A 12,112-nucleotide genomic window follows, 5' to 3' on the forward strand; every position below is an offset into this window, starting at 1 on the left:
TACTTCTAAACCTATTAGTTCAGCTTTGGTGAAGCTGTGAATGTGCTGGATGAATGTTTGTAGAAATTTGCTGTCTCCTCGTGGAATTCCAGGGTTTGTTTTTGTGTTACCCTGATTCCCAGTTTCTGCTGTTCCTAATAGAGCTGCTGCCCCGAAGTCACCAGAAGTAACGCAGTTTGCAGATGTTCAAGTCATTTGCTTTGGTTGTGAGCAAAAGCTGCTTTTCACTGCAAAGCATTCAGGTTTTGGGGCAGTGTAGGGTTTCTTCTAGCTTCATTGGTATTTATTCCTACTTGGGAGTGGGGAGTTAATGTTACAGAAAGCTTGCTGCTTCCTGCTCGGGTTGGTGGCAGTACTGTTGGCCCAAGCCTGTTTCGGCTGAACGCCTTACTCTAGCTCATTCAGAGTAGCTATAGACATCAAAACATCTCTCTTAATAGAATCTTTTCTGTTATGTTTCTTTGTGTGCAATTATAATCTCGCTGCCTTTAACATTCCTGGTTCATTATTGTTTTCTTCTGTGCAATAAAGGCAATTGTTTTGTCCCTAAAGTCTGCTGTGAGGGTTTCTAGTGGAGTAGGTAAGGAGATATACATGTTCATTATGTTGTTAAAATGTGCATTTCTAACATGTAGCTGTTAAAATAACAAACATTACTGGTAGGGTTGACTGGAGAATGGTGTCTCAATTGTGAGGCAGCCTGTAAGATACTCGGGTTGGAAATAAACCCAAAATACTTGGAATGCATTTAAAAAAACACCATGAATTGTACTGAAACATCCCTTTTAAGATAGGAAGCTTGGGTTTCACCTACGTTGGTATTTTTGTCAAGGACATTGGGAGGTGATGATTAGGGCAAGGACCCATGCTGTGGTCGGCTGTGGGGATGGGCAGGATCCAGAGCCTTCCCTTGTTTGATTCCAGAGCCCTGGTGCCAGCCCAGCCCCGCTGCTCAGCTCCTCCCTGCACCCACCTGGAGAGCTCTGCTACGGGAAGCTTCAGTTCCACTTCTTCCCCAGGATTGCTGTCCTCCTAACACGAGTGTAACATGAAATCTCCTAGTCACGGTGATCTCTCTGGGGACAAAAATAACGTTTTGTGTGTTACGGAGGAAAAGCTTGATTATGGGATTGGCGTGCCTGAAGTCAGGATCTTCCCTTGCAGTAGTGTCAGTTTCCTTCATTTATTTCCTCTTGCCAGAAATAATCTGACCACTTCAGTGCAGTTTAGAATTATAAGTGCTTTCTGGTTGGTGCTGCTTTACCAGCAGCACATGTAATAATTTTATATCAGCTATTTTACCGCAAATTTAGAAGATTAACCCATGCAAGGATTTCAATATGTTCTATTAGTCGTGGATCTGGTTTCATTTCACTGTATACATGCAACATTTCCTAATGTATTTCTTTAGTATTTAATATGTTTTCTTAGTAAACCCTTCAGAACTTATGCCCTAACCCTTGGGCATTATGTTCAGAGATTGATCTGTGGAGATTTTGAATTTCCTGGCATGAATCTCATTGCAAGGCTTGAAACGTACATTACTGTTTTCAATTTCGAATTAATTCAGAATCTTCATTAGCATGCAACAAGCTTTAATGGCTGAAGTAAAGAAATCTGTCTCGAGTACAAATGGCAGACATGAGTTGTATGGCTGTCATTTATTTGTTGTATGTATGCATCTCCTCTTAACCTGCTTCACTGCAGTAATTTGGGTAATTTCAGTTACAGTGGCACAGGTAGCAGGAGGTGTTGACCAACTGTGAAATAAGCATCAGGACTTCCTTGACCTTTGAAGGACATGGATGGGAAACCCTGTTCTCAGCTTGTTGTAATTGTATTCTTTGTTTATGTACAAAATTAATGGGGAACAGAAAGGAAGAAGGCCACAGTATATGTGTGCTTGAGATCAGCTCGCTAAGTGTTGCTGGGTTTGAGGTTTTGGTGTTTTTTTCTTTGTTTGTTTGTGTTTGTTTTTGTTTTTCTTCCTCGAGTGATCAGGTGTTAGACTGCATGGCCTCATAGGTGGAAATTCACTTTTCATATCAAACCTTTGTGTTACAGGATGGAAGATTATATTAATTTTGGTGTTCTGCTTTCTCTTGTAGCTACCCAGGGTTCTGTTAACATTCAGCATTTCGACTCTCCTTCAGTCCTTAATTTGTTATTGATCACTGCCTCCACTAAGTAATCCTCTGCCTTTGGTTATGTTCCTATCCCCAGGGCATGGCTCAGTAAGATCATCAGTTGCCCAAAATATAAGCACTTGCCTAGTGCACTGCCCTATGCATTTTCCTGGGCTTTCGCTATCAAGAGATCGTTACACAGCGTGAGCTAAATATTCTTCCAGGTGCCTGGGAAACGTTCAAATCCCAGTGCAGAACTTTTCACATGCTGTGAAGTCTCTGTGCGCCCTCTGAACTCTCTGTGCATATAAATACGCAGCTTAAAAATGATGCTTTGTGCAAACACGCAGATGGGATTAATGGCTGTGGCTCATTACTGCCTATTGATTGAGATTAGACATCACCGGACAACCATTTGGGGCTGATAATGGATTTGAAATGGCTGACCCACAACTTTGGCTTTGAGGGGAACTGTGACACAGGATTATCATTGTTAATACGGGTCATAAATCTGCTCCGTACATGGAATTCTTGTATCTGAACTCCTTCCAGACCAGGCTTTTCCCTACTTCAACAGCCCTTTATTAAAATTTGAGGTTTTGGAGTTGCTCCAGTGGAGGTAGAACGATGTGCCTGATGGGATGGGTGTTGAGATTTGGCATGACACACTATAAACATGCTGTTAATGCATATTATGGATACTGATTGGTACTGTGCATAGTTTTATGTGGGCTAAACACACCTATTTATTTTTAAAATGTAATACTTTGTAGGGAGAGTTTAGCTAACATTAACATTGATGAGGGAAAACATTGGAATGGTAGAAATAGATGGTGTTTCTGGAAAACGCAGACATTTTGCAATATTTATTGGTTAACCGCCTTTCTTGGTTAAAAAGGTGTCCATCGGTCTCTAAATCTCGGAGGGACCCTTGTGTTGTCTGGCGCCTGCTGTCCTGACATGGATTTCGCTGCATCTAAGCTCCAAATATTGTAACCAGTTTATCTTTTTCCATTTTTATTCCTTACCTGATGTGCTTCCAAAGCCTCCTAAAAGGCAATTTTGCATGTATTAAAAACTGCCTTCTACCAGGTGCCTAAATTATTTTAAAATCTCATTTAACCACTCTTAATTGCATGACATTGAAAGACAGCTAACCCATTTTTTATACTTTAAAAAGACTAGCCTGCAGTGAATGGCACATGCTCAGTATTTTTGCAGAGGTGCCTAGCTCATCTTAGCAAAGTAATGGATTTGAATGGAGCAGGCCTGACTGCGGTCTTTGTAGATTATAAGCTGAATGGGAACAATCTGCTACCTTGTGGACATAACAAAATATCATCATGATGCTGAGGCTACATTTTGAGCAGGCCAAAACCTGGAGTTAAAGGAATAATCGTGCACTGTGACAGAAACAAGCTGGTAATAGCAATGGGAGGTGGCACCGGGTAAAAAAAATGGTTTCTGTGTCTGCGCATGGTTAGATGTGCCAGCTTCTACCAGCAGCAATCAGTTCAGAAAGGGAAAATGCTTTAAAATATGGAGGACTTGTTTATAAGTAACTTAAATTAATTCTGTGACAATTCGTATATACCATCCTGTGAATCTTTTTTGGTAGCAGGAGCATGTTATCTTTACAGCATCGTAGCCATGAAAATGTAATGTAGCCTCAAGGAAGTTTTAATAAATCAGGTGAACATTAAAGAATAAATAAATAAATACTACTTTTGTGATGCCAGTTCTCCTCCAGAAGCACTGAGGAGAGGGGTCATACCAAAACAATGCTTACTTTCTTTTTCCTTAATATCACACCCAGCTGTCGGTAAGGTAGGATGGCAGGGGAAAACAAGCGTCCTGTCTCGGGTCAATATATAGGCATAAACAAATGATCAAAAGATCGAGCAATTAGATAATATGGAATGAAAAATTACCTTGAGTTTGCACTTGGCATGCTATGCATTGACAATTTGCTGACAATTTCCAGCTGGTAGCTTTGTGTTGCAGACTTTTGCAGAAGTGTTGTAGGTTTTTTTCTCATTTTTTCTCAGACAGAAAGCCATGCACCTACTTGCTATCCAGCATCTGCTGATTTCTGCACTGCTTTCTGTCTTGGAAACTTCTTCATTGGTTTACAGAATATCAGTTTAGGATTGATTTTGCATCTTTGAAATTAAATTCTTTTTTTTCCCCTCAGCTTTGGTAGTAAATGAGGAAAAGACAAGACATTTTCATGGTTATACTTCTGAGTATTCTAGCATTCACCTTCTGTATAAATGATATTTTATGTCTATTAATAAAAAAGGAGTAAAATTGGGCTTAAAATTATTCCAAAGGATGTAACATATTACAATTAAGGTATGTCTTAGACACATACAGTCCATGAGGATAATGAAAGCAACAGCCAAAACAAACCATAGGCATCAAAAAAATAGGGGTTTTAATACAAAATATCCCTTAGAAGAATTAACGTGACTCCAGGATTAAAAGAATAAAAGTGAACTACATCTTAAGGCTGTATCTCAAGGATACAAAATCTCTTGGAAGCAAAATCTTTGCTGCTGTGAATGTTGTTCAAATGCAGGCTCAGGACTTTGGCTGCACATGCCAAATTCTCCTGCCCTGCCATCCTGTTCCCGACAGCGAGTACTGGAGAATGCCCAGGCATGGGTAAGAACGGGAAAAGCATTTGTGAAGGCTTGTCTCAGTACCCTCCTGGGCTCTGCTGCTCATTTCAGAGAAGTTTTGAGCCAGATGCTGTTTCCGTGTAACCCTTGATGTATTCCTCTTCCAGGACTCCGTGCTGTCTTCCTCTGCACTCGCAGAGTGTTGTGTCCACACCAGCCTTTAGCAAGGAGCCAGGCAAGTCTCCTGCCTGCTGTGGAAAAAATCACCCGTTGTCCTTTCAGCGTTTTCTTACGGGAACCTTTTTAATGACCTGTTGACCCCAATGTGTTTTAAATTCAGCCAGTTTTCGCCCTCTCTCTGGTGAGAGGCAAACTAGTGGCTGTGACAGAAATGCACCACGGCAAAGCAGGGCAATAAAGAAGAGTAATGATGACTGTGGAGCTGAACTCAGGCTTGGCATTTCCATCCCTTCCCTTGTTTCTAGTATCAAATGGAACAGTGTGTTTAAATGCTGCTCTCTCATGACCTGAGGTGGACCTTACTGGTAGGTGTGTGCTTCCCTAATGCAACTATCTGCATTGCAGTTCTTTGCCTTGTTCCCTAGCAAAACAAAGCTTACAAGGATGCGCTCCCTGCGCTGCTTCCGTACAGGTTCCTTACCCCCTATCCTGTGTTCCCCGGTAACTTTTAACCTGCAGGCTAACTCTGACAGAGTTTGAGAGACCAGAGTCTGAAGGATGGAGCAATTCCTAACATACATATTTAATCAACAGCTAAGGTGATGGTGCTAGGAGGCAAAAGACGCATCCATAGGCATTCAGGCTTCATTAGCTCTGTTTTTCATGGAACAAATCTCTTTTCTATTAAGAGTCGCACAGCTGTACACTAAACACTTCCTTCTTTCTTCACTATCTTTCCTCTTTAGCTTAGCATATAATGTCACCAAAATTAGTGATCTCTAACAGTATTTGCAGTTCTGCCCTTGGGTTTTGGTGTGCTTTGGGTCTACCTGCTCTGATAGTGCCAATAGTCCAGTGACTTTTAGAATTGTGCTTTAGAAGAATTGCATGAATAAAGTAAATGAGAGAACATTTTTCCAGTTGCTTAGGATTGATTTTACTGTATTCATTTGCCATTGTAAAAAGCTGTTAATCCTGGAACATTTTAGACTACATGCTTATGATGTGTTGCTGAGTTGCTGATACTGCACTGCTAAGTTCCTGTCAGCTGCTGCAGCTCTACTAGGATACAAAACTTTAACACAAGTGGTGTTGGTTTTAGTGCGTTGCTTTGAGAACTGTTATTTGCCAGCACTGTGTGTAAGGCTTTGCTCCCCTCCTCTTGATTTAGGCTGTAACTGTCTCAGGAAAGGCGCTGCATTTTGCTTTATGTCTGCAGAACACCGGGGATGTCCGCACTACTGCATAAATAATACATACAAATGCTAGCAGCACAGATGTTGCTCCATTCACTCAGTGCCGTGTAGAATAGAGCAGTGAAATTGTTGCCTTGTTCACAGGACTGGTGCTGACAACTGCTAAAACTGATATTGCTGAGATTAACTCTGAAGATGAGGTACGGTGGACAGAGAGCTCTGCATTGCTGTTAGTTACCAACTAAACTGTAGGGAAAGGGAATGTAACCTGTCTGCACCAGTGCTCGGAGTAAAGCTCGGTGAACGCTCAGTGGTTATGAAGAGGTATTGCTCTGGTAGTTTTGGGATACTGAGAGAGAGACCCTCAGGCACCCGATGGCTTCATCCATTATTTTGGCTATGCAAAAGGGCAACCTGTGTAAGTTTTTTTGAAGGATGGGGTCCGTGGTCAGGAAATCTTCAGATTTTCCCAACTGGTTTTGCCCCGTGGCCTTCCCATGAGGGGACCTATCTGCAGCTGCCCTGATGCTGCCGTGCTGGTCAGCTCTTGGCAGCACAACACCATCCCGGAAGCTACTGCCAACATCTCACCTGCATTCCGTGAAGGAAACCATCACCTGAAATGTCCTAGGGTAATGCCATGCCGAAGGGGGTGCTCTTGCTGAAAGCAACCCTTTATTATTGATGTGTCTGCAAGTGGGTAAGGTAATTCATTGAAGGAGAGGCATCTTGCTGTGAGAACAATGAATCTGGAAGAAGGAGGAATATATAATGAAAGGGAATGTGTGTGTTGAGAATATGAGGGAGGGAAGGTTCGTTAAGGTTTGCAAAGTTAATGGTCCATCTGCTCCTGTGGGCCGTGGAATGAGCTCTTCCAAGGATCTCTCCTCTCTGAGCATTTCAGGAATGGCAGGATATAGCATTGATGGAGTACCTGAAATCAGTGGAAAAGTAGAACTGTATCCATATTTGCTATTAGGGAAAAAGACCTGACCCTAGAAGCAGTGTGGGAATTACAGATGTAACAGGCTCCATTGTCTAGAACATTGTCCATAGAGTTTATTCTGCACAAAGACTTGGTTCCAAGCTATGCAGGTGTATTTTGGCTGCGCTAGTGCTTTGGTCAGCTAGACAGTCTAAAGAGAAAACCCTCAAAACAGAGCGAGACCATGTAAAGCCAACTGATTGGGTCTGCATAGCTTTGTAACCAAATACACTGCTAGTTTCTGTAAAGATGAATAACTAAGTTTATTGCTAGCACCAAATGTCTAGAAGCTGTCAAAGTTATTTATGTAATTTGAATGTTTGAGTTGACAGAAGAAGATCAGGTTTATGTTGTTCTTGTCTCCTAATACATTGTCTGGTTCCTTGATTTGTTTGGTGAATACAAAGAATTAAAAGTGTTTAATAGCTTCTGAATTAAAGATATACACATGGCACAGAACTAATTGGAGCTTTCTCTGTTAGTGATCAATTTTAAATTCAAATGGAGATTATGTATATAGCTGTTGATAATTAAGGCTGAGCATATACTGTTGTATTTCCATATGGTTTTATATTAAAAATCAGTATGCATTTTGTTTGAAAATCAGTCAAACATTAGAGGATTGTGTGGATATTATAAACCGACAGACTTAATCATTAAAAACATCCACTTTTCCTGATTTATTTTTTTCAGATAATCTTGTATCACATGTATAAAGTGATTGTGCAATTAAGGAAGAGTTGCAGCTCTGTGTAATGAAACAATACCTGTTTCTGAGCATTTTAGTGCAGGCAAAAACGACAATCAGTCTGTTCCTCAAAACTTCTCCTCCACAAACCGCTCTTTTGTCTCCACGAGCTCTGCTTTTCTCCCCTTTGGTCTGTGAGGAGTGCTAAACTTCATTTGTAACTCTTTCCCCTGCCACAGATTGCCAAATTGAATCCATTTGTGCTACCTTCCTGCTCGTATCTGTTTTCTGAAAGATTTTCATCGCATATCTGTTTTCTGAAAGATTTTCATCGCTGCCTGGATGGTGTCTTCTTAAAATTCAGCCCAAGGAACCAGTTCTTCATGTGGCATTTTTGGGATTATATATTAAAAAATGCATAAGCAATAAATCTTTTTTTTTGCGATTCACAACAGTGGCAGTGCCTGCTGCCCTCTGAATCAATTATAGATTTCATCAGTCCCACTTTATACCTGCTTCTGAATTTGTTTTAAAATAGGTCTTATTTCATAAACGTATAAAGGGTATGGTAATTTGTCATTTCACTAATTTCATCCATCTCCAGAAGTGAGATCTAGGTTGAGTTATTAAAAGTACAAGTGTTTCATTAATAAAAACACATTTATTCCTAGCAGCTTGACAAATCAGGTTCTCCTCCTGCAGCCCTCACTCTGGCTTCAAGCCTTTATGCCTTGGTGTATGTGAACATGCCTCAGAATTATTACTGGGCTGCGTTCAAATTTTTTAGAGATTAAACTCGCAAAGCTTTGTCTTAGGTAGGGGAACGTATCTGCCTTAATGAGGATTATAATGGTATTTTCACAGAAAATAACAATCTAAACTATAAGTGTTAAAAAATGATCAAAAATTTAGTTAGGTGGTATTTCATAAAGGCAAAATTCCCCTTAAGATCTATCAAATAAATGATGCACATATTTCAAGCTGTCTTAGATGCTTTTATGAAACAATCTGGTGAACATCTATTGGAAAAGTAGGTAAGGAAGAATAAAGCCGACACGTTATATTTTGACAACCTTTCCCTTCTGCCCTCTTTTCATTTTTTTTCTCTTATTCTTTTTTTAACAGTAACAGTGAACTAAATATTTAGGTAGTCTAAGTTTTACAGTAGTGTTGCTCAAATCAACCAGCAAGCAGTTTTACATCCAGAGCTTTGGAAGAAGGACTTGTACCACCTGTGCTAACGTACTTCCCATTATTCCGATAAAAACAGTGTTTATTGGATCCTAAAGGCTAGATCTTTTTACTGATGTTGGTGAGATAACAGCAGAGAAATTAGTCTGAATACCCATGGTTAGTATATTTTTGGCCTTCACTTGTTTTTGTAACTAAAATAGAAAAGCTTCACCATGACTGGTATAACTTGGGAAGGCTGCATTAACTTTTTTCAGTGTTTTTAAAAGGCTCTGGGATCAATGGGTGTGGATCAGTCCGTAACCTTTCTACTGGGAAGACTGGTAGAAATGATATTAAGAAGCAAAATTTCAGGATCCTGGATACATTTGTATTACTGAAGCGCACTGGGAGGTGTGGACACGGCTTTGAATATTGTCTCGGAAATCTATTAGAGTTCTCTGAAGGGCTCACTGAGCATTTGAACAGGGGAGATCTCATAAATTTGGTACACTTGGATTTTCACTAAATTCTTCTTAAGGTCATTCAACAAAAACTCTCAAAGAAGCAAAACTGTCATGAATAAAAAGGAAAAATCTCTTGTGAGTTTAAAAAGTGGTGAAAGGGTAGGAATAAAATGTCATGTTCAGAATGGAGAAATGATTATCTGAGACCCACAGGGATCTGTGCTGGGACCGAAGTTATTAAGCTGATCTTGGAAACTGGGGAAGAGAATGAGGTGGAAGAATTGCTGATCAGAATAATTAGGGCAGTGAAAATGCTGGTTGCATGTTAAGAATTGCAGGAGAAGAATTCCAGTTGGAACAGTTGATGATGAAACGGCAGATGAAAATCAACGCAGATGAATGCAAAGTAATGGGGGTCTTTAGCTTTGTGGGTGAAATACTGTGATACGTAACCTGTAATATTACAATTGGCTTGGAGAAGGTAGATGTGTAGTCAGTGTGTACTTTTAATCACAATATTAGAATTAGACGCATCAAATGAAATGAAGTAAGGTATTTATGACCCTCAAATAATTTGTCACACAATGCCTAATTAAATTTTGGAACTCTTGACACAAGAGATTGTAGGTACCAGTGGTGTGCATATGTTCAAGAATTAACTTGCCGTGGCAAAAACAGTCTGTGGATGGTTGTTAACTATGAAGATATACAGCTTCTGTCTCAAAGAAGTCCTGAGCCACAGCCTGGGGCTGGGAGAGTGTTATACCACTCTGCTTATTTATTCTCACTGGTTTCTATTAATTAAGACTGCACTCCTAGTTGTGGTGTAATGTAAGTTGCTGAACCACGTGGACCTTTAATCTACCACCGTGTCCATGCTTCCGTGTAGTAGAACCATACTAGATAATACCTGAAGTTTTGGCCATGAAATCTGAGTTGGATGCTGTATTTTCCATTTATGTAATGCACCAATGAAGTAGACAGTGAGTGCGTTAGAGTGCCTGTACTGAGTCACAAGAGAGAAAATTAGGATGCTTAAACAATAATTTATATGTAGCAAATGCTGTGGATTTGGCAAATAAATACTTCAGTGAAGGTATTTTATTCTATTTTGAAAGTTGTTCCCTGGGCTTAAGTTATTTTATCAATAAACTCATAAATAGGCTACAAAAAGTAAGTCAGTCGTTTCTGGAACCCATATTTACTTTCTTATGGAAGATAGTTACTTCATATCTTTTCTTCTCTTTTGATAGCACATTTAATACATGACTGCTTCATCTATGATATATCAGAAAGCAGTGTTAAGTAAAAATATGATTGCAAATAAATTTTTATTCATATGTGTTTTAATGTAAAATCTACAGTTGTTATTTAACTATTTTTTCTAAACTACTCTTTACTTTTCCTTGCAACAGTGGCACCCAGTTGGTCACCTCTAGTGGAGATGCAACAGTGCGGATCTGGGACCTTTCAAAGGGTGGATGCATTCTGACTTTGGAAGGACATGCCCAAGCTGTATGGGACTGCTCGTGGCATTCCTGTGGTGATTTTGTGGCTTCTGCCTCTATGGACAGCACCAGTAAAATATGGGACGTGAACAGGTATGGACTTACTGGAGATACTTAGCTGATGGATAGCTTTTCTTAATAACCACTGTTTTGTGTTTTAGCCCACTCAGAGAGATGTCCAGCACCAATTTGTGGATCTCACTTTAGGAATGTGAAGGGATTAAAGGGGGTGGTGCAGAAAAAACAACTTTGATGTCATTTACTAGATAAAGGCTTTACAAATTCAAGAGCTGGGAAGGAGTTAAAATAGTGCCATGAACAGTATTTGCTTTTATTTGGCATCTGTGATTCTGTGCTTGTTTTTGTTGTTGTTATTGTAGGGTTTTGTTTGGTTTTAAGGTCACAGCTTTGTGAAACTTCAATACGTAATTTAAGTAAGTAACAACAAAAATTTAATTTGGTTTTCTATTTTGTATTTCTAGCTTATGAGCACAACACACTTTAATTTTAGGTTAGACAAGTGGAAATTTATTTTATTCATTATATATGTTTTGGCAAGGTGTGAGTCCTGATTAATAAATCAGCTATACCTCTTCATTTTCTTTATTACTCAGGCAAATGTATTTTTATGAAGGTGCTTCTGGAAATACTAGTATATTCCTGCTTACCACTTAATTATTAGTTCTTCAACTTTATTCAGTTATATTTGAGGTGACATATTTTGAATAATGTACGCCTTAAAGGAATGGAATGGGATTTTGTTTTGAACTGTTCCTTTTAGACTCCTGAGTAACTCAGGAATAGTATTACTGACACCCTTGCACTGTATTTGGTCTGATTTCTAACAACTGAATGTCATCAGTCCGCGGATAATTCTCCAGTCTCATTTGTATTTTCCCTGGTTCTTTATCATCCAGTCCTAACGGGTTTGCCATTTCCTCTCTGTCTTTTTCTTCCTTTGTATTTGAATGAGGCAAAATACTGCTTCAAGCTTGTTGGCCACAACAGGGAAAGAAGCCTCACTGGAAAAGCAAAGGGACACTTTCTTCTCTCTCCCATTTTGTCTAGATCAGCCCCAGTCTGCTGCAATTGCAGTGAGCCCTGCAACCAAGATCCAGAGCCCTATATGGGAGCACACTTGGTGAAGCTGGTGCAGGATTTTGGTTGT

The 12,112-nt window shown here is 39.8% G+C and overlaps 1 protein-coding gene across 4 annotated transcripts in view; it reads left to right on the forward strand.

The window, feature by feature from the left end:
• Positions 1–12,112, forward strand: part of SPAG16 (sperm associated antigen 16) — a 382,795-nt gene that overhangs the window by 205,463 nt on the left and 165,220 nt on the right. For all 4 annotated transcript variants that reach the window (XR_004777193.2, XM_035536875.2, XM_035536876.2 and 1 more), the window contains one exon: positions 10,852–11,037. Coding sequence is in view for 3 of the 4 variants with exons in the window: in XM_035536875.2 (XP_035392768.1) it covers positions 10,852–11,037 (186 nt within the window). In the remaining variant the exon portion in view is untranslated. The remainder of the gene's footprint in view (positions 1–10,851; positions 11,038–12,112) is intronic.

This window comes from Cygnus atratus, chromosome 6 (genome assembly GCF_013377495.2).
Source record: "Cygnus atratus isolate AKBS03 ecotype Queensland, Australia chromosome 6, CAtr_DNAZoo_HiC_assembly, whole genome shotgun sequence".
In the NCBI taxonomy this organism is placed as follows: domain Eukaryota; kingdom Metazoa; phylum Chordata; class Aves; order Anseriformes; family Anatidae; genus Cygnus; species Cygnus atratus.